This window comes from Octopus bimaculoides, chromosome 1 (assembly GCF_001194135.2).
Source record: "Octopus bimaculoides isolate UCB-OBI-ISO-001 chromosome 1, ASM119413v2, whole genome shotgun sequence".
NCBI lineage: Eukaryota > Metazoa > Mollusca > Cephalopoda > Octopoda > Octopodidae > Octopus > Octopus bimaculoides.
The window spans coordinates 58,055,733-58,080,697 of record NC_068981.1 but is presented as its reverse complement, the minus strand read 5'-3'; the positions used below and the strand labels follow the sequence as shown (position 1 = coordinate 58,080,697).

Here is a 24,965-nt window from a genome sequence, read left to right as displayed (position 1 = left end):
TCACAGATTTGTAATAAAATTAGCTTGATCTCTATAGATGTGTAACTTGCTTTTCTAAATGGTGCATTTTAATTAAAATCATACCATTGTAGCAGTTACATAATTGAATTTAATTACTCTAGGGCATCATAAGCAAAAATTAGTTTTCAGATGACCTTCATTTTATATTAAGAGATTTTTTGGCAAATGAAGTCAATATATAATTAATTGGCTTCAGGGAAAGATCAGTGACTGTAGGGAATAGCTCTATAAGATACAAATAAAATTTTATTGGCATCTTGTGAAGACAGTAGTTTCGAGTTTCTTTTGAAGGTAGTCATACAAGGTATAATATCACAGTTTAGTATATTGGATTTGTGTCTTTTTAAACTCTTACATTTATTATTAAACAAATATATTTCCTGTCTGGCTAATTCTCTCACAGAAGATGTTCTTATAGAGTTTTCCTTTATATATATCTATTATATAGTTTACTATACAGAATTCTTCAAACAATCTTTAATATACTTTGCATTACATTGTTATTGTTAAAACCATCAAAATTTCATTTTATTCAGATAATGCAAAATTATTCTAGGTCATTAAAAATGTTTTGTTTTCTTTATTTCTTGTGTTAGAGAATACATAACAAATATACTTTGTTTCCTTTGCCAACATTCTTCTCACTAGTATTATTTTTTTTAAATGTAGTCCTAGACATACATTTTCTGATATATGTAATGCCATTGATGTGGGAGAACTATATATGAGCAGACAATTTTTCTTTTATAATTTATCAACAAGTAACACTTGTTCAAAGTAAGCCATTTTGTTTACATTAATTATAGATATGAACCAAAAAATATAGAGAAAATAAAAAAGCACTCTTATTTTTTTTCTTTCTCTTTATTTCGCAAACTTTTCTGTCTGTCTATCTATGTATCTATTTATTTACCTAATAATAGGTGGTGTACACACACAGCATGGAAAGCAGATGTAAAAAGATGATAATGAGGGCTATCCACATAAATGAATATGGTCATCACTGATAACTAGAAATATCCAGCAGTGACTCTATTACAAACATGATACACAAATGTGTTTCTTTTGTTTGGATACATCCCAGATCATTGCTGTAAATTTTTATGTCAAGTAAGACCCAATTTACTTTTGCATACCTTTCCATATTCTTCCACAGATATGAGAGACTCTACTCGCATACTTTTTTTTATTTTTTAGTAAAATGAAACTCCACTCTGACTTTCACTACATGACTCCTCTTATCACCAGCTTATGAAAAACCAGCAGAACGTGGAGATTCCTCCACCAACTTCCTCCTTCAGGCAGCTAGTCACATTTTTGTTTACTGAATCTTTTGACTCTCAAATAAAATAGCCCAAAACTATCACTCTTCAACTTACTCTATTACGTAGTTTTAGAATTCCAGTTTTCTATTGAGATATTGAAGGCAGTCATTAAAGTTAAATTCTTTAAAGCATACAAAGCTGTGTTGTAGGCATTTGCCTTCTACCTTTGGAGATTTTAGAGTTTTACTATGAAGTAATTGATCATCATTTCAACTATTAGATGTTTTGGTAAGTTGCAATACTATACCTTCTTAACTAATAGTTTTAAGATTCTAATTACCCAGCTGTCTTTCTGATTTATCTTATTTGTTCCTGGCATTTTGTTTTCTAGGAAGTTTATTAACATCTAAGTTACATAAATTGAATCTAAAATTGTCTCCTAATATCCAAGTTAACATAAATTGAATCTAAAATCAACACTTTGATAAAAGACTGACTCTCCATATTTAAATTTCTTTCTGTTAAAACACCCAATAAGCTTCAAATTTGTTTATAATGGATGAAATGTAAGAAATATATTAGTAATACTTCTTTTTCTCAGATACTTGTTTTATTAAGTATTGATCATAAACTGTTCTTTTTCAAAGAAGCATGCATTTTCTTGGAAATTTTAAATTCTATTGGTCAGCTGGTTAAAATCTGATATTAGTTACAGGTTGGAAATGGACACTTATATGACAGTGATATTCAATTTTAACTATTGCATAATGTTAAGACAAGGAGACTCCCCCCCCCCCACACACACACATGCGTGTGTGTGCAACAGGCTTCTTTCAGTTTCTGACTATTAAATCTACTGTAGAATACTGCCTCAATAAGTCTCTGCAGCCCATGCCAAATATATTTTGAAGTAGTTTGCAGTGCATGTTGTTTTTGTTTTATTAACATACACACTAACACACAAGCTATATGTGTGTATATATACAGACATGCATGTGTCTCTTCTTTCTTCATGCAACATACCTACAATCATCAATAATTATAGACTTCTATGGCAAAGTCTTAAGATCCATAATTTTTCTTGGGGAAGACATATCAATTGATTGCCATTACCTTCTGCCAGTTTATTAACAATTTATTTTTGCACAGGCCCTATTTAACTCTTACTGTTTCATGTGACATCAGAAACACACCAATAGGTCTGTGTGGCATGTATCTAGGAGTGAACCCTTCTCTGAGTCCTGTATGCCTAGGCCACATGACCAACTTTTTCTCTTTGATTCACAACTAGGGCCTTGATAGGTACTGCTGTTCTGGGAAGTATGGCAACTAAGGGGCACCTCCATACTCCCCAAAATGTCTGGATTCCCAAGCTGGAACCTCATCATCGGAAGCAGTTCAACGTTTACTCATTTTTTTTTTTTTTTTGCTTCAATACATCTTACCTAGTAGTTAAGCTGGTATAACTTTTCTATCTAGTTTTATTAAATGGCTATGTTAACCAGTCATTACACTCTGATGACCACCTACAAATTTGGTTTACTACTATAATTCTGTAATGAAATACAGCCTATGCCTATTTATAATGTTTAGTCAAGATCAAATGTCTATCTACAGTTTAAGTAAGACCAGAAGGAAATTACCTCATTATTTTCAGAACATGAAACAAGCAAATTAAGGAGAAAAAGAAAACAGCAATGACAATAACTGAATCTATCTATCTGTCTATCTACTTTTTTTCTTTCTTTAAATAATTGTTGCATCTCAGTGAATCATTCACTCACTACAACATTGTACTTGAATTTTACCTCTTCAGTTAATATCACATAGTTAAAAATACTATCACAAAATCTCCAGTACAAGAAAGTATGTCAACACCTATCTGCTTCTGTCCTTGTATAAATTACATTCATACACTAAACTACAGTTCAAAATCTTATTTCACACAAACACGTACAATAATTATAATTAGGAAAAGGCGAAACATTTTAGTTACCAATGCTATCCTTTCTTGTTGCTCCTCTGAACTTAACTTCACAGCCACAAGTAAGCAAGGGTTTTTTATACTTATACTGAGGTCAACATGATCACCTTAAATGCTTAAAAGTAGTACCCCAGCATGGATACTGCCTAATGATCAAAACCAGTAAAAGAAGTACTAAAATCTGTTATTATAATCTTGTATTATATATTGTATATCATAAACTGTGCCCTATCTAACACATAAAGGACAAGAAAACAAAGAAGCCTCCATATGGTTACTCAACCTGCTAGAAATATCAACCAAACCCTCCTCAATTTCCATTCATCTTTTAAAAAGGGTACATTGGATAATGTAATCCTGGATGCACTGTCTAACAAAAGGGATTGTCAGAGTTGGAGCACCATTGATCATAGGCCTGCTTGATCAGTGTAAACCTCAGGCAAAACAACTTCATAACCACTTGCAGCCCAACCTTACTAAATGCACATATGGATCATCTTCTGGTCATTTTACCCTGACCTTTCTCCACCTGAGTTTTCTAAACTACATCTTCTAAAACTACCTTCCTATACCTGCAATATTTTAACTTATACATTAACAACTTTAGCTTCCAACTTCATCATCCTTTTAATTAAAAAATAATTACATGGACATTGTCTATCTCACTAAAAAACAATTCTTTTAACTGTTTTGTTTTATCAAAGATTTCTAATAATACTTTTACTCTCTCTCTCTCTCAGTGACTTGATCTGAATTTATGTGTAGAAACTGGAACTATTGCAGGATGAAAATTATTTTAGCCATTAAAATGACAAAACTGTTAAATTCAGTTTATTTCCTTATTGTATTCTGAGATGTGCCACAAAACAAAAATTTCTTTGTTCAGCAATCTCTAACAAAATTATATATGTATATAATTAAAGCAACAGAAATGGTATTAATACCAAATGGTAAAATTTATCACCAGTTAAAAGTAGATGCTGTGTTAGAACACAGAATACTGCAATATTTGCCATCAGAGAATCTCTCATGATTTTGTGGTACATATAAGCACTCTTATTTATACTGCTAGCAGGAGACAATCACTGCCATTGCTGCTACCACATCATGTGATTTCAGCCTTTTTTTCCTGGCCTTCTCTCATGGCAAATATCACAGTATTGTGTGTTCTAACACAATATCTAACACAAGTGGTGATAAAAATGTTACCTTTTGGTATTAATATTACTTTTGTAGCTTTAACTTTTTTTTTGTAGCTTTAATTACTTTTGTAGCTTTAATTATTTGGTATTAATATTACTTTGTAGCTTTAATTATTTTTTAGCAACACCAGTGCTTGATTGGCACTGTGATCCTACATATATTGCTAGCAGGATGGTTACTTCTATTTCCAGTAGTCAGGTATCTACCATTTAGAAGGCCAAAATCATGTGATCTGTTAGTCCTGGCAGTGATTGTTTCCCACTAGCAGTAAAACAAGTGTGCTTATATGCACCTCAAAACCATATGAGAGTTTCTCTCATAGTAAATATTGCTAACAACAACCACTTTTAAGTGGTTGTAAATTTTACTTTTTGATTATATATATATATATGTGTGTGTGTGTGTGTGTGTGTGAGAGAGAGAGTGAGAAACAGAAAGAGGGGGAGAGACAAAGACAGACAGATAGAAAGAAAGAATATTAACTGCAAAGTATCTCACTGCCAATACTGGAACATTATATGCAGTACATTAGACCTCACCAATGTTTCAGCCATTTAAGTACTGTAAATCTCTACTTAGCTGTCCTGTAGTGCATTGGGGTGCCCTACTCAGTACCTCACCTAGAGTTACTAATTCACTTCTGTGCTATCCAACAAGAACCAGGCTCCACTTCCCAACAAATCCATCTCATCTATCTGTATTCCTGGCATTAGTTTGTTACTAAGATGCTGCATCAATTATGTTTTCTATGATATTTAGTTGTTAATATAGTTTCCATGTCTACAGTTTTGCAGCTGATCAGTAAAATGTAAGAATATTTGTTGTTGTTGTTGTTTTTTTTTTTTCATCTATTGTCGTTTAATTTTTTAACATTCTTATTACTGTCAAATGTAATGCTTTGAAGTTTTGAGATTTCAATGATGTGACTGTTTATTTTTAGAATGACATTGTAGCATAGGGGTGAGAGGCCAGATCTGGCCAGTTTGAAGATAAAACAGTTAGAATATATGGGTCAGATATAGCTGGCTTAAATGCTAGTGTTAAACCCAGGTCAGACCTGATTGAGTGACTTATGATCAGCAATGATCTTGTCATAACTTTACCATCTTATTTTTAGATAATATATCTAGTACTACTGTATCCAACATATCTTGTATTCTTTAAGACAAGGGTGCAATTTGAAGGGTATTTGGCAGCTATTTCTAGCAGGCTGGAAAATTATTTGGAGCCTTCTCTCTTTGGTTCTGTTTTTTTCCTATCTACCTTGTTTTTTTTGTTGTTGTGTGAGATAAGATATTAAACCAGTACTTTGTCATAGATGCATAGTCAGACAGCAATAAAGTATGTTATTTGGTTGTCCAACTTTAATGGTTCCATATGGTTATTTGAAGTTTTACTTAGTGGCTTGCAGGTTTGTTGTTAATGAAAAGACATTTAAATTTCCTATTTTTGTAATATATTATTAATGCTAGTTTGAGATGAGATTTAATGTTTGTCATGTTCTGTTTTTTGAAGTCTTTTTATGTTTATCTGTTATGTAGTCTAGATGATTTTTGGTTCATATAAACATTGTCTATGTGGTTTGTTTTTTTATTAGACATAATATCTGTTCTATTTACTATAATAAACTTGTTTCTGTTTTTGTAATTATTGATGCAATAATATTCATTAATATTTTAGTATATACTGATGTAATATATGTATTATTGTTTAATAATAATGAGTGTGTTATATACAATGCTCAAGTGCACTACAAGTTGTCAGAAAAGGATAAAAAGAGAGGACAGAAAGCAACAATAATAACCAAAAATTACATGCCTTCTACATAATATAAAACACAAAACATCAGAGGTGAACAGTAAAAGAGTCATAAAGAGTGCACCAACACATCAAGGTTAATGTTGGCAAATTTCAGAAAGTATGGAATTTTTTAAGGATGTAGTGTCCTGACAGTTAAGAACAAATGTAGGTAGTATATTCCATACTTTGACAATTCTGAGTGGGATTTTATAAGCATGTATGGCAGATGTTGAATTCAAAACTGTAATCAAAATTATTGGAAAAGATGGTGGGGAATCTTGCAGGTTTTACTAAGTCAGCTGCTAGATATTGAAGCTTTAGTGTGTCAATGCCCTGAGATGCAAGATGTTTAAGATATGTTAGGTGACTGATGGAAGGTATGTCTCTGAATAGCATCCATCATCATTATCATTTAATGTCCATTTTTCATGCTGGCATGAGTTGAACAGTTTAACAGGAGCTGGTAATGCAGGGGCTGCACCAGGTTCCATTGTCTGTTTTGGCATGGTTTCTATGGCTCAATGTCCTTCCTAAAACCAACCACTTTACAGTGTGTACTGAGTAATTTTAGTATGGCACCAGCACCAGTGCTTTTAATGTGGTACCAGCACAACTAATATTCTGGACAAGATGAGGGTTCAGGACTTGAGATGAAAACTGTAAGTGTAGATCTACTACAGCTATTTACAGCTTTAAATAGATAACCAGTGAGTGATTGACAAAGTTCTTACTGCATGATGTTACATTTATACCTGAGAATGAGTTTGCTGAGCCATTGGAATCTTTAGCTGTGTTGGATGTAGGCATTTTCCAAGATGGCTAAGCTATATGAAATTGCTTTAAAAAATGCTATTCTAGTAAACAAAATCAGATATTTAAATAGCTTACTTGATTAAATAATGTCATTAAAAAGGAGAAATGTATATAGTTAGGTTTTAGTATGTGCCTGTACACATGCACATTACAAACACACACACGTGTATGTATGTATGTGCAAAAGATATAATTTAATTTACCATAATAGTAAATTTTTTTGCAATTTATACATTTTATCCATCTTTATATATATTTACACTTTCTTATTCAATGGAGAGCAGTTAAAAATATCCTCTGAGGCCTAAATGCTAATTCAAACTATCTGAACTATGTAGTCTAGAGTTATATAGCTTTGAATTTCTCATATTTTCTATCATTTAGTTGTTACTCATCTACCATGTTTCTTCAAACTACCTTATATTTATTCCTGCTGTGTGAATTGTAATCAGCATTAACTGAAAAAACTATCTTACTTTATTAATATACACGTTGCTAGCTATTTAGAAATTTCAGAAATCTTTAATATTTTCTTGGCCACTTAAAGTGGCATTTTCTTTCTATTTTTAGCAATAAATTTGGTTTCAAATTAATAAGTTTACTTATCAAGGTAATTTTTATTATTGAAAAATCAATTTTTTTGCAGGGTTTTAAGTTTACATCTTGATCAGCCAGATCAAATCATATACAAGCTGTGCACTTTGAACCTCTCTGTAAATACACTATCCCCCCCCCCCCCATATACACTTTAACCCATACCTCTTCTGCATATGCAGTGAGATTTAGCATCTTGATAAGCATTTACTTATTCAAACCTTTGACTGAATTCCAAGACAATCTAGCTTTCTTCTTTTATTGTCATACACATGGGTTTATCAAACATTCTCTACTATTAACTTTTCTTTGTTTATAAACTATTCATCATATCCTTGAATAGTCCATCTTGACACATAATGATGTTTCCTTTTCTTCTTTGTTGATGACTTGTCACATGACAAATGATTATAAAGCTAATCCTGTTGTCAATGATTAGATATTCGACAAATGAGATTGTTCTTGATTCCTTGTCTTAATGTTGTCATTGGTGACATTATTTTTTTTATCCCTTGAGCTCATACATCCTTCTTAAAGTGGGAGACACACTCTGAAGTGATTCCATACTGAGACAATCATTCATTTGTGAGTCACTCCAACTGGGCAAGAGGTTTGCAGCATGCCTTCATTGCTTTTTTAGTGTGCGCTTTGTACCTCGTGTTTACAACGCATAGAATTGTTTTCAAGATTGCCTGTAAGAGATCTCGTCCCTCCATATTAGCCCAAAATGTATTGGAGGGAGTGGATGTAAAATAAATCAGTGATAGAGTCCAAGTTTCACAGCCACTCAAAACAATTAAAATGTAAACTACTCTATATATTCCCAGCGTTGTGTGCAGTCAGAGGTCCTGACTATAAAATACTTCTTTTATAATGCTGAGGAAGAAAGCTTGGAGTTTTGAATTTCCTCATACACATGTTTCCAAACTGACAATGATACTTCCAAGTGAAGTGATGTGCATTTTGAAGCAAAGTATCATCAATGAGCAATGCACAGAATTTGTTTTTCCTCAGGTACTTGCAGCACTGACTTCAGTTTTTTTTTCTTTTTTCTTTTTCACAATTAATTTTTAATTCTTACACATTGGTAAGCATTTGATGCTGATATTATACTATTCCAAAGCAATTGTGGCTGATATGGAACAGCAGCTGAATCACCCACATACTGGAGTTCAAATAGTGTTTTGAACCTTACTTTAAGTCTACGAAGATTACTAAAAACACCATCTGAACAATGACAAATTTGAATCCCATCAACTGAATTGATATCTACTTGTGAGAAGAGTGGCAATGAATTATAAACATGTTGAAGGGCACAGAGACAAGAACACAAACTTGCTTGACTCTAACATTAGCATCAAATGTTTTGGATTCTTTCAAGTATTATCCAAGTTCGCATCCTTTCTTGGAACTGTCATAGAAGTCAGAGGAATTTTGGTGGATAACCACATCCCTGTAAAACACATCACAAAATATATCTGTTGAAAATGAGAAGCTTTGGTTAAAATTTATAAAGGCAAAGTACATATCTCGTTGTCATTTTCAATGATTCATGACAAAGAGACAAGAAATGAATATATCAGCTGTGTTTTGACTCAAAATTTACAGTGAAACTTTGGAAAATCTCTGAACAAATTGTTGAAAAATTTTCCCCTCTGATTCCAAGATTTTTTTCTGCCACATCAAAAAAAGAGATATATCTTGACTATTTCTAATATCAGCTCTCTCTTATATAGTGACACTGCTAGTGCATTTCCAACATAAAAGAATTATAGAGTTCTTTTAACATATAATAATAATTTCATTAATTCTGGTTACTAAACTTACACTGCCATATTTGTAAATTTCATTTGGAATATTATGTGTCGGGGAATTTTCAGTTTTCCAGGTTTTGAATTGCTGTCTGTATTTCATTTAGTATTGGATCAAAGACAATTTCAAGGAGTTTTTTTACCTGTAGATTGTTGGTAGAATTACCCTAGATTGAGTAGGAAACAGAAGTGCTCACCTCATCATTCAAGAATTTACCCCTCGTTTTTTATTAAGATTTGTTCATTATAAGAGTGTATCAAGTCAACTGTGCACAGCTAAGGTCCATTTACTGTTTTAAGCATATTGTAGAACTCATTCTTTATTAGTGATTGGGTTACCTGTGACATAGTCTGTCAATTTCATTTTGTAACATGTTCTCTATATCAACATTTGGTACAAGTTCTGGAGTATTAAGATTTTCCACCATATTAATTTTGAGAAGTTGTATTTTGTAACACATTATTAGAATCCTGCTTCTTTTTTCAGCAATTATCCTTTGTGCATGCAATTTTAGATAATTTAGTACTCTAGTAATATTTTGCTAGGATAGTTTACAACCTATTATTGTTTTGTTGGTTTTTCAAATGTTTTATTGCTTCCCCACTATTTTACTTTTAAGAATATATGGCACTAAACCTTCATCTGGTCTTTCTTATCCCAGAGTGTACATAATGTTAAATCTCTTCTAATGGAATACTAATATAGTCCTTTCATATATTGTCCATCTTTCCTCAGTTCATGTTCTATATATCAGCATGTTATTATTTTTGTCTTCAATAAAACTATTTCTCTATTTATCCCATCTTTGACAATTTGGTATGTCTGTTTCCATCTTGATTTCCGTTAAACCCTTCTTGCAGGGTTCTAGAAAGATTTCAATGCTTGTAAAACAGATAATTGAAATGAAAACCAAGGTCTGGAGAGGAGCACTGTAAAAGTGTGACATTTTATAGTAATTGAATGGAATACTGAGACAACTATGCAAGAAAAGTACTTGGTGCAGTTCTGGAAGACAAGGAAATAATGCAATAATGAAGCAAATGTTGAAGTGAGACAAAGTTGCTGCCCATTATAACCAGGACTTTTCAACATATTTCTTGAACAAATCCTGACTGGTGCCCAAGAAGATTCTGAAGGCACAGGATTGGCAGAAGATTAATCACAACCGTAAGATTTCCAGACAATGTTGATCTGTTAGCCTGTCCTAAAAGTGAATTATTTGATATTACGATATTAGATATTCATTCAAGAAATATGGTGAGGAGAATTTGGGTTATGGGGATGAAAGAACTGAGATACAGACGTGAATTGAAATAGAACAATTAGCAAAGATCAAAGATCTGGAACAGAAAAACATTACAATGAGTAACAAGCTATGGCTAATACAATCTATGATAAGTGCAATTGTTTTGTATGGATGGGAAACATAGACATGCTCAAATAGCATGGAGAACCCATGCCAGCATGAAAAATAGATGCTAAATGATGATGATGAGGAAATTGTCAGTATTCAAGATGAGATGCATTTGGAACTGTTGGCATTACTTAACAGGAATCTCAGACTAACCAGTTAGTCTTAGAATAACTTAATGCATTGATTAGATAAAGAGAAAGACTCGCAGAAATAACATGACAAAGAAAAATGCAGTATTTCAGTCACAATAGTAGAATGACTAGGTTGCTTGCAAATATAATCATGTCTGGAAAAATAGATGGCAAAAGGAGAAGATGACAAAAGAAGAGAGTAGTTCAATGATATTCAGATATGATCTGGAATAAGAACATCAGATTGTATAAAAACAGCCCAAAATCAAGAATGATGGAAAAGGTTAAGAAAGGAAATTCAAAGACCACAATAGGTAATGTTTTGACTTGATTTGACTAATATTTTGATTAGCTAATGAAGCAGTATTAAAGTGTTCCATGTGCTGAATGTAGAATGAACAGAAATGCACATTTTTAACATATCTGATAATCCATCAAGCATCGAGCCCTCTACATGGGATAAATCATTAGACTGTCCTAAAAGTCCCTTTATCAAATAATAATGTAACCAAAAGATGATCACTTCTTATATCAATCTGCCTCCACAATGTTTTGTACATATATACTTGATAAAATGTTTGTGATATACAATTTACTCTCTGAGTAGAAAGTGAGCAAACACAGGCCATTTTAGATCATTTTACTAACCCTTTGTTTACTTCTTGAATTGAATTGAATGAGTTTTCAAAGTTGGCTCTGTAAAACTTATCTTTTACCTTTCGGTTGGTACTTAAGGTTGATTCCTAAAGACTAATGATAGTTATAAACTTGGTTCTTGGACATAAGAATATTCAGTGTTGTTATACATTCATTTATTCCTACAGGGGTATCAGGGAGGGTGTGAAAAATTAGGTTCTTGATTGTATTGTTAACACCATGAATTTCTGGTAGATTAGTTCACCATTTAAAAAGTAGTGTAACCACTGCAATTTATCTGGCTTCCATAGTTTCAGGACTGCAGAAAGAGATGACTAATTGAGATCAGCTTCTGCGTCATATGAAATCGGAGCAAGCATTCTTTTAGCCCACATTTACTAGGTCTCTTTATATGTGCTACCCTTAAATAAAGTTGTTTACCACATAGGTAAGACTGGAAGATGTCTTTGCTCTGAGGACAGCATTCAATGACCATTTAGTCCATGCTATGTATTATATTGTATGACAATTTCCAACCAATGTCCTGAGCCTGATCCTATTGTGAGCTTTCCATCAACAAAGGACTTTATGCAGATAATGGGATGAGACTGCACACTGAGCTGTTTGAGGTATTGAAGCTGTGCAAGCTTCATCATAGAATTGAAGTCCTGATAACTGTTCTCAAAATGATAGGTATCTCATGTTTGTTGCAGTGAGCTGCTAGACACCTTATATATTGAGGTTCACTTTGAAGTTATTATTTTGTGTCAAAATAGATCTGTAAGCCAGTCCACCTGACCCGCTGATCCTCATTGTAAGAGCCATATGGCTAAGACTGTGAGACATTGATATACTTGCTACATGAACCACAGACATATTTCTATTCTTGCACCATCTTGCAAAAAATTCAGGTTCTACAGCAAGGTGGTTCTATGGAGCTGGTTATATTTACCTGTACCTTTCAACCTTATATATTTTCTTTTTTGTTTTGCAGAACACTTTATCATAATGTCATAGTAAAAGAAAACTTACTAATGTATTTAAAAAAACAAAATCACTGTATAAAAACTTCTTAATTTCTATAACTTTCATACATGTTATGTTAGTCTTACATTCCCATACAAACCAGATTATGAATTATTATTAATATCTCTTTTGCCACTGTTGATCTCAACAATACTGTAATTTTATCTCTCTAACATATTTCCTTTGCTTCTTTTACAAATTCCCTATACACGCAGCCTTCAAAAATGATTTGTTTTATACATTTATTAAATCTGTTGTCCTATCATTTACCTCTTAACTCTTTCATAACCATATTTTTATCTCTATACATTTTTTATCTTTTACTTGTTTCAGTCATTGGACTGTGGCCATATTAGGGTTTAGTCAAATAAATTGTCCTTGGTACTTATCTATAAGTTTGGTACTTTTCCCTGAAATTATTAAGAAATAGGGATGTAAACCAACATCAGTTGTCAAAAATACACACAGATATATATATATATGATGGGTGTCTTTCAGTCTAACAAACTCAGTTACAAAGCTTTGGTCAGCCCATGGCTATAGTAGAAGACAGTTGTCCAAAGTGCTACACAGTGGAACTGAACCCAAGACCAAATCAAGAACTTGGATGGCTGTAGTAAAATAACAAACTTTATCATTATTAAGTTGGTGCCTGGAATGTAGCATAAAATTATAATGGAATATGAACATTATAAGTTCACATAGTAAAATGAACAGTCCTATGTCAGGAACAGAGGCAATCTCAGGTGGGTTGGTTTCTGTATTGATTGTAACTATCTGAGGTACAGTCATTTGATAGCTTTCTTTCAGTAAGAATTTATGATTCGTTCTTAGCTTTGATTTAATATTTTTGAATTCCATGTTATTTTCTTCTTTTTGTTTCTTTAGCTACCTTATTTTAACTTACCTTCAAAACTCGCACTTTACAAATTGAGATAAAATTTTTTATCTAATTTAAAAATATTTGAATAAGAATGCTACTTCTTAACCTTTATTGATCATAATTTCTTATCATAGTATGTTCCATGTTTATCCAATGTTTATGAAGTTCACAACTTAAATGTGTGCATGTGAAAATAACTATAACATACTTTGCAAACTATTTTATTATAATAAACATTTAACATACTTTTAGGAAATTATTCTTTGATAAGGGTTAAGTTTCCTTGATACTGGAGCTATTATTTTTCTTGTGTTTTATAAAATTTAGTTTTATTAGTTAACCTTAAATCGGAAATATATTACATCCGAAAAGTTGTATTTAGATATTTTGATAAAATATATTTTTGTTCTCTTCTCTAAAAATATTACACACATACACTCAAAGACATTAAAAATATTTCATTCATATCTCAGATGAAAATAAAAAAGAAATTACTGGAATGCAATGAATTTCTTGTATATTTTAAGTTTGTGTAACATATTGAATCTAATAATAAATCATAACTGCAATCGGCACATTCGTATGTTCTGTAACTGTTAAATGTCAGCAGCTATTTTCCTTAGTAGAATATGGATTTCTCTTCATGTTAGTCTACATTTATATAGTAACTATAAACAACATACAAAGAGAACTTCATATACTTTTGAACTCTAATTTAAGTACAATAATTGAAATTCAACCTGCCATGATCTCTAGGGATAACATTCTGCAGTTTAATAATTTATGAATCTGCACCACTACATTAACCCAGAAGCATATATTTTGTATACTAATTAAATTACAATAGAAACTTTTTCAATCATGTATAGAGCAATTAATGAAAGTATTTTCTATTTCAGTCTTAACTGACATAGTTTTTTGTAATAGATTCTGTAAGGACAACTACTCTAATATCTATGAAAATATCACTAAGTTTATTTTAAGATGGTATTAATATAGCTACTCGGAAGGTAAACTCATCTTTAAAAACTATATCTGATATATTATTCATTTATATATCTTCTCTGTGCCACTTGTGTTGTTACTAGATTGTTCCTCAAAACTTTTTGCATAACTTGTATTTTGACTGTCTCATTCAAATATACATTTTCCATTCCATCTTGAAACTCTCTTTGTAAAATCTATACAAAACACTTTATCATGCAGTAGCAATGATCCGGAATTGCCTTTCCCACATTATACTCTATGACATTGATTATATTTACATCTTAGACCTCTAGTCCATGACAAGATTATCTGATTTCAATGAACTTACTTTTGAGCTTTATAGATATATTTTACATAACCAAGGTGGCTATGCACACAAGTAATGATACACAATTTTATTCATGTCTTCTTAACTCAATATCATAAAACCTCATAATTCTTTGAACTTACTAGCAGTATTTTTTAGCCTTACCAATTGCTCAAAAAGAATATCTCTAACTTATGTAAGTCCTTCATTATTTCCTAGTAGCAATTGCAATATATTCTTTAAATAGCTTCCATATCAATTTCTATCACTTTTTCCTATGTTCTCCTGTTAAATTTCCTTGTGCTAAGTCAAACTTTCGATTCTGTTCACTTATATTTTGACCTTCACTTTGTAGGGTCGATTATTTAACGCAAAGAACATGGTTTTGGATATGTCTGTATTGTCAAAGGGGAAGAGGAATCTAACATCTCAGGACTGACCATTCATTTGTGAGAAAATAAATTTTCCAACTAGTTGATAAATTAATTTTGTATCAAATGAAATGTCAGCCCTGAAATGATATATTCCCACCTCTGCCCATGACATAAACTTATTCAAAGTCATGTACTTCATTTCAAAAGTTTTGTCAATGCAGACCACCACCAGTTACTTTAGACTTTGTTTATTATGCATTTAAACTAAAGTAATTTTTGATACCTACATATGTCATTTCATTAAAAAATGCTTATTTAGATCCATTTCTAGTATTTTTGTCTCAATTATAATTATGACAAATTTGGGGAAAAACCCACCTTCATCCATTAACATACTGAAGCTATTTATCATCTTGTCTAATTTATATCTATATCCCCACACATATGGACTCCATGTCTACATACTGAAATCCCAGGCAGCGTTTGACAACTGACTTTGTTTTATCTAATGAGTGTTCTATCATGAAAAAGAAAGGCTTTCTAGCAATTCCAATTTACTAAAAAATTTTAAATTTTTAGCTAATATCTGTTTTAAAGTTCAAAGATTCATTGAATATTAGAATGAAATCTAGTTCTTTTGTGAATAGGTGTACATTTTTCTTGTCAAATCTATGGTTTACATTTGATCCGCTTAAACAATATGTTCTAGAATTTTGACAATCTAAACCTTTCTGAAGCTCTTTTTATAGTATATACATTAACTTCTCAGTTGATATGCATTGCAACATTTTGCTTTTGTTAGCAAAATGTGAGAGTTTACTGCTACTACAAATATAATTATTAATTTAATTATAGGCAGTGGAGTTGATGAACAGAAGTGCTAAAGTAAAAGAATTTTTATTTGTTTCACAAAATTTATATTCTGCCAAAGTCAATTTTACCTTTCAGCTCCTTAAGGCTGATTAAGTAAATACCAATCTATACTGAGGTCAATTTAATCAACTAGACCTCTGTACCCACTCCACACACACACACTTGAAATAAATGTCATTTACAAATAATAAATAGAGCTAGAATGTATCGGGACATTAAACAGATATTGAACTAGAATATATGCAGTAGAAAAATAAAATAAAACCCTTACTGTTAACCTCCTTTGCTGCTTGTGCAAGAGACATTGGTAGATACGGTGAAATAAAATTTAGGTTAAGAGTAATAAATGTTTAATTTCAAAATTATTCAATTGTACAGCAGCAATTTTATTAATAAGTTCTTTGATTTCTAATTTTCCCACATTTTAGTATAAAATCCACTATTACAGTGAGTTAAGTTTTTGAAATAAAAAAGGTGACCTATAAATTATTCAAAATATCATTCATAGCACATGTATCTCCCACACATGCATATGTACACAAATGCACATATCCAGAATTATATTTATTAAAAACTAATTATCACTGTTCTCTTGGTTATTATTCTTTTATCTCCAATAATAAAAAAAAATGTTAATATCATTTTCAGTATTCCAATTTGAGAACATTATTTAATTAACTAAATTACTTTCCCCCTATGCTTCCTCAAATGTTCCTTTCATCTATTCTAATAATAAATTCTTCATTCTCATTTCATGACATCTGAAAACTCTGTAAACAATAGTACAATTAAAGCTAAAACTGCCTGTCTAATGTCAGACACTATACCTCCTGTACAATTTTTTAAGGTTAATTACTAGCCATTGTTTTACACCTTGCATAATTTCCTTGTTAGAACCAGTTCTAACAATAAATAATGAACCAAATTTTTATAAGCATCAGTTGATGTGTTGTAAGGATTATTTTCTCCGTAATTTTATACATTGGCCTCAATCTGTATTCCCTCATTGAACATCATCATAAAATGCCTTCCTGTTCCTACCCATCTCAAACTCTGTATGCACCTTCAACAGACAGCCTTTATTTCTAAAGATTTATTCTCCTTCTCGGTGCTTCTGTTATCTTTTCAACCATTTTTTCTTATACCTTGATCACATCTTTAAGCCAAAAAAAAAAAATTATCAAAAAAATATATATATGGAAAAGGATAAAACATTATTGTGTCTTTGATGAAAGCATTGTATTTTTGTATCTTTGAAAGCAATTTTTCTCAATAAAATGTTGTTTGAGCTTGATTTTGTATTGTTATTTTTATGTTTATGCACTTTTGTCTGTTGACTGATAGAAATCTATTTTTAATATATATTTTTTCTAGTCTTTGACACTTTCTTTTTTTTTTCAATAAGAGGATAATTAGATTTTTTTTTCTTTGAAACATTTTAGGAACTGTTTAGTAGCAGGTTACCATGCTACTGCTTGGAGGGAGAAAAACATTAACTATGATTCACTTGATAGAAAGCAGATTAAAATGTTCTTTGCTATATTTTTTTAATAGCAAATACAATTAAAAATAAACTCTACTGTAATTTACAATTACCAACTGAATTACTTTTACCATTTGAATAACATACTGTTTTCTTTTTCCTTCATTATCTAAACAAACATTTTAAAATAATGAAGAAAAAATCTCTGAATAAAATCTGTATATAAGGTTACTATTATCAAATAATTAAGTTTAAATTTGGATCTCTAACTATAAAGTCATTGAGTTTAAATTAACTAGATTGAAGTATTTTCAAATAGTAAACATATATTTTTTCTACTGATGTGAGGTTATTTTAATTTGTTAAAGATGCTAGTTTCCATGCATAATAAATACATATTAAAAGATGCAACATATTCAGAATGGCATTTTTTTTTTTAAGATTCACCACTGAAAATAAAGCATTAAACTTCACCAAAATGTGTGTTGCTTTTATAGAGTGTGATATGTGGTTTAAGATGGTGCACTCTAATGTTGTTGGTGAATAATGTGCTGGAAGGTTTGCTTGATGCTATTGTCATTTTGTTTCTATGGAACTGGGTTTCTAAAATGTGAATGTTTGGTTGTTATTAAGCAACTGTGTCTGTGAGGTTTACAAGATCTGAAGAACACTGTTTATAGCCATTATGAACTCTAAATTACAAGATACATTCCTCTGCAACTACATGCCTAACTCTTTACAGATATATTTACATTACACCAAAATAACACTGCAACAAACACTATATACCAAAATAACTACAATATCAAGCATCAATTAATTCTAAACTATAAAATTCAATATAAAAGAGAGTCAGTGCATATGATAAAAACAAACGAGAGTATTGAAATCAATGCAACTCGGTACAAGAGTTTGGAGAGAATGCTTAGTTTTGAATTTTGCTACTAAAGTTTAAATACTGCCACTACAGTAGTTTCTGCTCTTTTAGAGTTGGCTGATTTCACACAATCTCTACTTAGATACCCACAACGCATACTTCTTTTCTTTTCTCAAAGATGTTGACTAGCAACTGGTCAAGAGAAACTTTAACAGTATCATGGGGTAGAAATTTCATTGATTGTTCCCTTCCAGAGAAAAGCTTTTTGCTTTGAGTCAATGACAGAATCTGAACTCAAAACTATATAGATTGTAGCATTTGTTTCCAACTCTCAACATTCCAATCTACTTGCTTCATTTTTCTCTCCAAGTTTGATAAAATAAGTATTACTCTTGCTCTGGGTTTGATTCATTTAGCTAAAACTACGTGCCTTTGCCAATGTAAGAAGTAACTTATTTCAGTTTGTGGACATCCACAAATCAACTAGACATTTGATCAATGGTATTCTGGCTGTCATCATACTGTCTTTGTTTCTATCATTAATGACACTGTCTAACATATCCATCTTCATTTAAGATGGTACTTGCAGAACATTTACAACCAGTTCTAGATCAGGAAAGAAATGAAAAGATATCCTTGTTAATGTTAACATAAAGACACGCATAGCTGAGTGGAAGAAGTTTGCTTCCCAACTACATGGTTCTAGGTTCAGTCCCACTGTGTGGCATGAAGAAAAATTTGCCACTATCAAGGAACTTGTATTTGAGTATCTCATAATCAAATCAATTCTGAGGGATTGGAGGGGCACTTACTTTTTCTTGGTGCCAGTTACTTACATTGCAACTTACACACGAAGAGGAGGGCATGTGAGCATTTAACTTTCATGAAGCTTTTCACAAGCAGTCGCAATTAATGAACAAGAAGATTCCTGGGAAACAGCTGCTTGTAGCTTTGGGTCTGCTAAAGTTTTGAAAACTTTAGGTTTTGAAGCACACAGACTATGATGATGTTCACCAATGTGCTTAATTATGGCATCATCTTCATGATGTGTCATGGTGTGGACTCGAGCTTTACAGGACTTAATTTTGCATTTCCAGTAAGTCTTAGATCCATTGGTATTTTGTTTTTGCGCTTCATATATGTAATCCAGGTCATCCACAAGTTTCTTCCTTCCGTGAATAATGTTAAAAACGTGAGGTATGGTGTATGAATATTTCTTTTCTAAGTAATGAATGAGGCAGGGATGAACCACGGGTAAACCTGTGAACTCTTTAACTAAAACACTCGAATGGATGACTGAAAATGATACTTTCAGTTAACTGAATTACTCTGTAAATCACCATCAACAACAATAATAATAATGAATTTCAATGTTTTATTTTTTTTCTAATATTAGAAGTGAAATTACCAGGAGTGTGGCAGTCATCATCATCAACAACAACAATAATCCTTTCCACCATAGGCACAAGGCCTGAAATTATGGGGGGAGGATAGTCGATTATATTGACCCCAGTACTTGACTCCGAAAGGATGAATGCAAAGTCAACTGCAAATAATAATAATAATGAATTTCAATGTTTTATCATTATTTTTTTTCTAATATTAGTAGTGAAATTACAGGGAGTGAAATTACTGGGTGTGAAATTGACTGGTAGTCAAATTACCAGAGTTAAAATACTGGGAGTGCAATTACCTAGAATTAGTATATATAATATATATGTATGTAGATATCTATATGTAGGTGTCTGTATTTGACCCCACCACCAATTGACAATGTGTTACTTTGTTTACATCCCCATAACTTAGCAGTTCAGTATAAGAGACCCACAATATAAGTACCAAGCTTTAAAAAAGTACCAGGATTGATACGTTTGACTAAAAACCTTCAAGGTGGTACCCCAGCTTGGCCACAGTCCCAATGACAGAAACAAATAAAAGGTATAGTGTTAATCTTGAAGTCAAGCTGTCACTGCTCACTCTGTGGCGAGAAAATTGGAACCTAGATTACTATCACTCCTATTCAGTAGTTAGGTTACTGGTTAAGTTAATAATTAACACAACCAGCATTCTAAAATTCATTAAAATACTAACTAGAAAGATATAACTATTATGAAAAGTCTGGACACATCTGTATTATTCTGACCTCTTCAGCAATGCATAACCTGTCTCTTCTTGCTAAAGTATTGATGAATGAATTACTAAGTAAACACACAAGGAAACATTATTTATTCATTAAATAATTTAGAGATGTCCACTACGTGGAAAAAGTAGTTAGTATTAACAAATTTAATGAATGAAGCATTAAAAGCTGGGGGAGGGGGAACACACTAGACAACGATTAAGTAAGGGGGACAACTCTGTACATATTTCTATCTTACAAAGGATTAGATTATAATTTTTTGAACTGTTAACATCAGTAGTCCTGTGGAATAATATCTTTGGGTTAGGGGTTAGAAATAAAATTTACTAGTTCAAACACATCCTGGTGCTATATGCAGATCCAATAGTGAATAATACAACTAATAATCAGAGATTAAAACAAAATATTGTAGCTGTTTTGTTTTAATCTCATCATCATTTAATTATCCATTTTCCATTGTTGGCATGGGTTGGACAGTTTGACAGGAGCTGGCAAACCAGAGTGTTGTACCAGGCTCCATTGTCTGCTTTGGCATGATTTCTATGGCTGGATGCCCTTCCTAATGCCAACTACTTTACACAGTGTACTGGGTACTTTTTATGTGACACCAGCACCAATGGTACTTACCCTGTTGGTCTCTTATACTGAACCACTAAGTTACAGAGATGTAAACAAATCAACAGCAGTTGCAAGACAGAGATCCCCTGACAGAGAAGGAGAGTAACACTGAGGGAGGTGACCTTGAGCTGGTTGGGAGGTGAAAGTATAATAGAGGGATAGAAATTAGTGTCTTGCTATAAGAGAGATACTTGGCCACCCCAGTTGGAAAAGAAAGATTAAGGCAGAGAAGATAGGCAGGCCGAGAAAGAGATAGGTGATGGTAGAGATGTGTTGGGACGTACCTAAAAGGTTCAGTGGGGGTGAATGTAAGTGTTACAGAGGAGTGGACAGAGAGGCACAGAAGTGGGGAACATTTTATAAGAGTGTGATGGGAGATTGTTTGAGATCGGACAGAGGTAACTGTAGCGAACGACAGGAGTGACTCAAGGAGGCTATGGTAGATATGAAAGGGCACTGAGGGTGATTGTGTGTAGGTAGACACACAAGAGAGTACAGAGGTGTACATCAGGTAGTAATTATGGGTGGGGGAAAGAGGGTGATGGCAAGGGACAGATGTAAAGAACAAGCTTGTATGGCCTGTTTCATCTTTTTTAAAATTTGCCCCTCAAAAAGTAAATAACCCCCTTCCCCAAATTTTAATTTACTCACAACATTACATAGACATAAATGTTCAAGATAAATAGAGGATGTTATTTATTTTCATTTTAACATAAAAAGTTCATTGATGTTTTTACCTGAGATGACTCGGGCTTTATATGTTAATAGTTTAATCACTGTTGTCTGAGACTTTTTTTTTTTTTTTTTTTTTGTTTAGCCCCATGTCAAACCTATGATCAATAGCATTTCAGAAGTGACCAGCTTTTTGTTCAGACAGAACATAGGCTAAATCTAACCTTCATTTTCTTGAAGACTGTAAGGGTGAACTGTGATGAAAATTTTACTATTTCAGAAACTATGCAGAGGTTCCTATATGGTGACTAAATAATTTGCTAAAATTTTAATCTTGTTCTGTCGTTCTTAAAAGAGTGATATTAAAATTGTTATTCTAAAAACCTAATTGGTTTTATTTCAATAACATCAATTAGTAGCTGCTGCAACAGTGAATAATAAATGCTATTTACATATTTGCACCTCATTGCTTTGATATATCTGAAGTTAAAATGAACTGAAATACAAATTGTTTTCAAAAAGAAATATTTCACCTTTTTTTCAATATATTCTACAAAAGATCATACTTCTAAAAAATATTAAATTACATATTGGTTATTTGATTGCATCAAAATCATTTCCTTCTATTTCTCATTTGTTACTAATAATTTTTTAAAGAACTCATGCTAAAATGGGAATTGTAACTTATCCTAAGTTTTCCTTGGGGGTGTTATTTATTATAATCATAAATATTCCACTATATTCATTCCCTTGTGTCAAAGTAACATACATTTCAAAAATTGTGGAGAATTTCTAGATGATTTTACTTAGTTCTTGTTCTCTCTCTCTCTCTCTCTCTTTCTCTCTCTCTCTCTCCCTCTCTCTCTCTCTCTCTCTCTCTGAAAGCCACAAATATTTCAGCTGGTATAGTAAAAGTCAAAGATCAAAATACACTAAGAAGATAATATTAAAGCTACTCTTTATTAGATTTCACCAGAAGCAATGCTCACCTAAATAGATTTACATTGTGCAAATATTGTAGCAGCAGTAACCAGTGACATGATTAGTTGACTTCTTGACTTCACTTAATTTGACATTTTCTCCTTTTAGTATTCCAGTATATTAACCAGATTAATGGCTGATATGAAAGAAAGAACTAAAAAAAACCAAAAATCTATAAACCTTAACTCTACTGTTACTACCAGATAATCATTTTCATAATCCATGTTCACCTTCCATTAGTATGTTGATATAATGTTGATTAAATGTTGAAATCTCACCATCATCCTCATAATTTTAATAAATCAATTCACATGTTTTTCTCTGTTGGCATGAGGTAATATCTGTGAGCAATGATTGTCTCTCTCTAATTCTTTACAATGTAGACTTATGCATTACAAATCATGGTATTGGAAAACATAGTGTGAACAGTCTTTTGCTTTCAATATACATGAATGTTCTAAATTAAATGTAAGTTCCTGGTGAGATGAGTTGATGCCCCAGTATTGATTCCTTGTCATAGTCATTTTATTTCACTTAGTTACTATCATTCTTGAGGAGGATGTGTGTAACACAGTTTAATTTCCTTCTTTAAATCTGAAATTATGTATATGCACAAAATCAATATTATTTTCACCCTATTTGCGAGAACTTTGAGTCCAATAGCAGTAAGTTCTTTTCCTTGCAGTACAATATGAAAATATTAGTTTCAAACTTTGGCCAGCAATTTCAAGGAAGAGGGTAAGTCACGTACATTGACCCCAGTACTCAACTGGTATTTAAATTGACCCCGAAAGGATGAAAGATAAAGTCAACCTCTGCGGAATTTCAACTCAGTACATAAAGACAGACAAAATGCATTTTTCCCAGCATGCTAAAGATTCTGTTTGCACACTGCCTTACAGCATGAAAGTATTAAAAAGAAAAGATTTGGATTAAAAATATTTTAAGACTTCTCAGCATCATTTGTAATAGGAAGGTTACATACTAAACCATGGATTTATTCAGTTTCACTCATCATATTTATTTTTATTTTTTTCTTCTGCATAACATTAATAACATGTTACAAAGTAAAATTGTAGAGAGAAGGAGTATCATCCATTAAGTATAACTGAAATAGATCTTATTGACACAACAGAGTTGAAAGACAATATCCACCTTGATGGGATTTTAACTCAAAATGTAGAGTCTAATCTAAATATTAGCATATATTTAATTCAATCTGGTGTTTTTCTATTTTTGCTTTTTTAAAAATCTATTTTAGTCAGAGAGAAGGCAGTGCCCATAATCTATTACAAGACCTCTGAAACTGGTGGAAGGGAGAGAGGGAGGAAGGTATCCCCAGGCTGGAAATGTTTGCAATAGAGTGGACTCTACTGAAGGCACTAGGTGGTGTGTTAAACCAGGCAATACCTAGGTCATGGTGAGACTTGAAACCAGAATGCAAAATGGCAGTACAAATAATGCAAGACATTCAGTTAAATGTCCTACCAATCCACTACACAGGACGGGTAATTTTTTTTATCAAATCGGAAAGGATGACAGGTAAAGTTGACTTTGGTATGAGTTGAACTTAGAATGCAATAAGCTGGAACAAAAACTCTGAGGAATTCTGTCCAACACTCTAACATCTCTGCCAATTTGCCATTGTCTTTTAAATTGTCCTAAAGTCAAAAATAAATCAACTCCTCTTATTTTTTCACTCAGTAAGGCAGCAAGCTGGCAGAATCGTTAACATGTCAGTTGAAATGCTTTATAAGAATTGGATGAGATATGACGGCTTGGCCATCTCTCCCCAGTTCTTATATTAATCTTTAAAATCCAGAAATACAACAACACGAGGGATAACGGTAACAACAGATCAATAATTTATTCTAGGTTGGTGTAGAGCCGTTTTGTTCCTGGGTTAACAGGCATGCCGCTAGAATACCAAGGAAGCTTCGACCACATGTCGGGGTCGAGCTAAGAGAGCCTGGAAGAACGTGTTGTCATGACAGCTGCTAGATAGAGAAGAGATGGAACACTATTGCTCTCTCTCCACCTGTTGCATTGCGCATGCGTGCTCGGGTACTTC

General features: G+C 32.3%; 1 protein-coding gene and 1 long non-coding RNA gene across 4 annotated transcripts in view; one reads left to right on the top strand and one right to left on the bottom strand.

The window, feature by feature from the left end:
• The window catches only part of LOC128247565 (uncharacterized), a 67,962-nt gene that overhangs the window by 9,553 nt on the left and 33,444 nt on the right, over positions 1-24,965 (top strand). The window contains exons 3-4 of one of the 3 annotated variants that reach the window (XR_008263885.1): positions 945-1,131; positions 1,219-17,417. This is a non-coding gene — a long non-coding RNA (uncharacterized LOC128247565). Of the gene's footprint in view, positions 1-944; positions 17,418-24,965 lie in introns of those variants that run through there. The other 2 variants (XR_008263884.1, XR_008263883.1) reach the window with 2 other exon arrangements.
• The window catches only part of LOC106873009 (uncharacterized), an 88,630-nt gene continuing 83,503 nt past the window's right edge, over positions 19,839-24,965 (bottom strand). Inside the window, exon 20 of the mRNA XM_052966949.1 lies at positions 19,839-20,029. Coding sequence (XP_052822909.1) covers positions 20,026-20,029 — 4 coding nt within the window. The 3' untranslated portion in view covers positions 19,839-20,025. The remainder of the gene's footprint in view (positions 20,030-24,965) is intronic.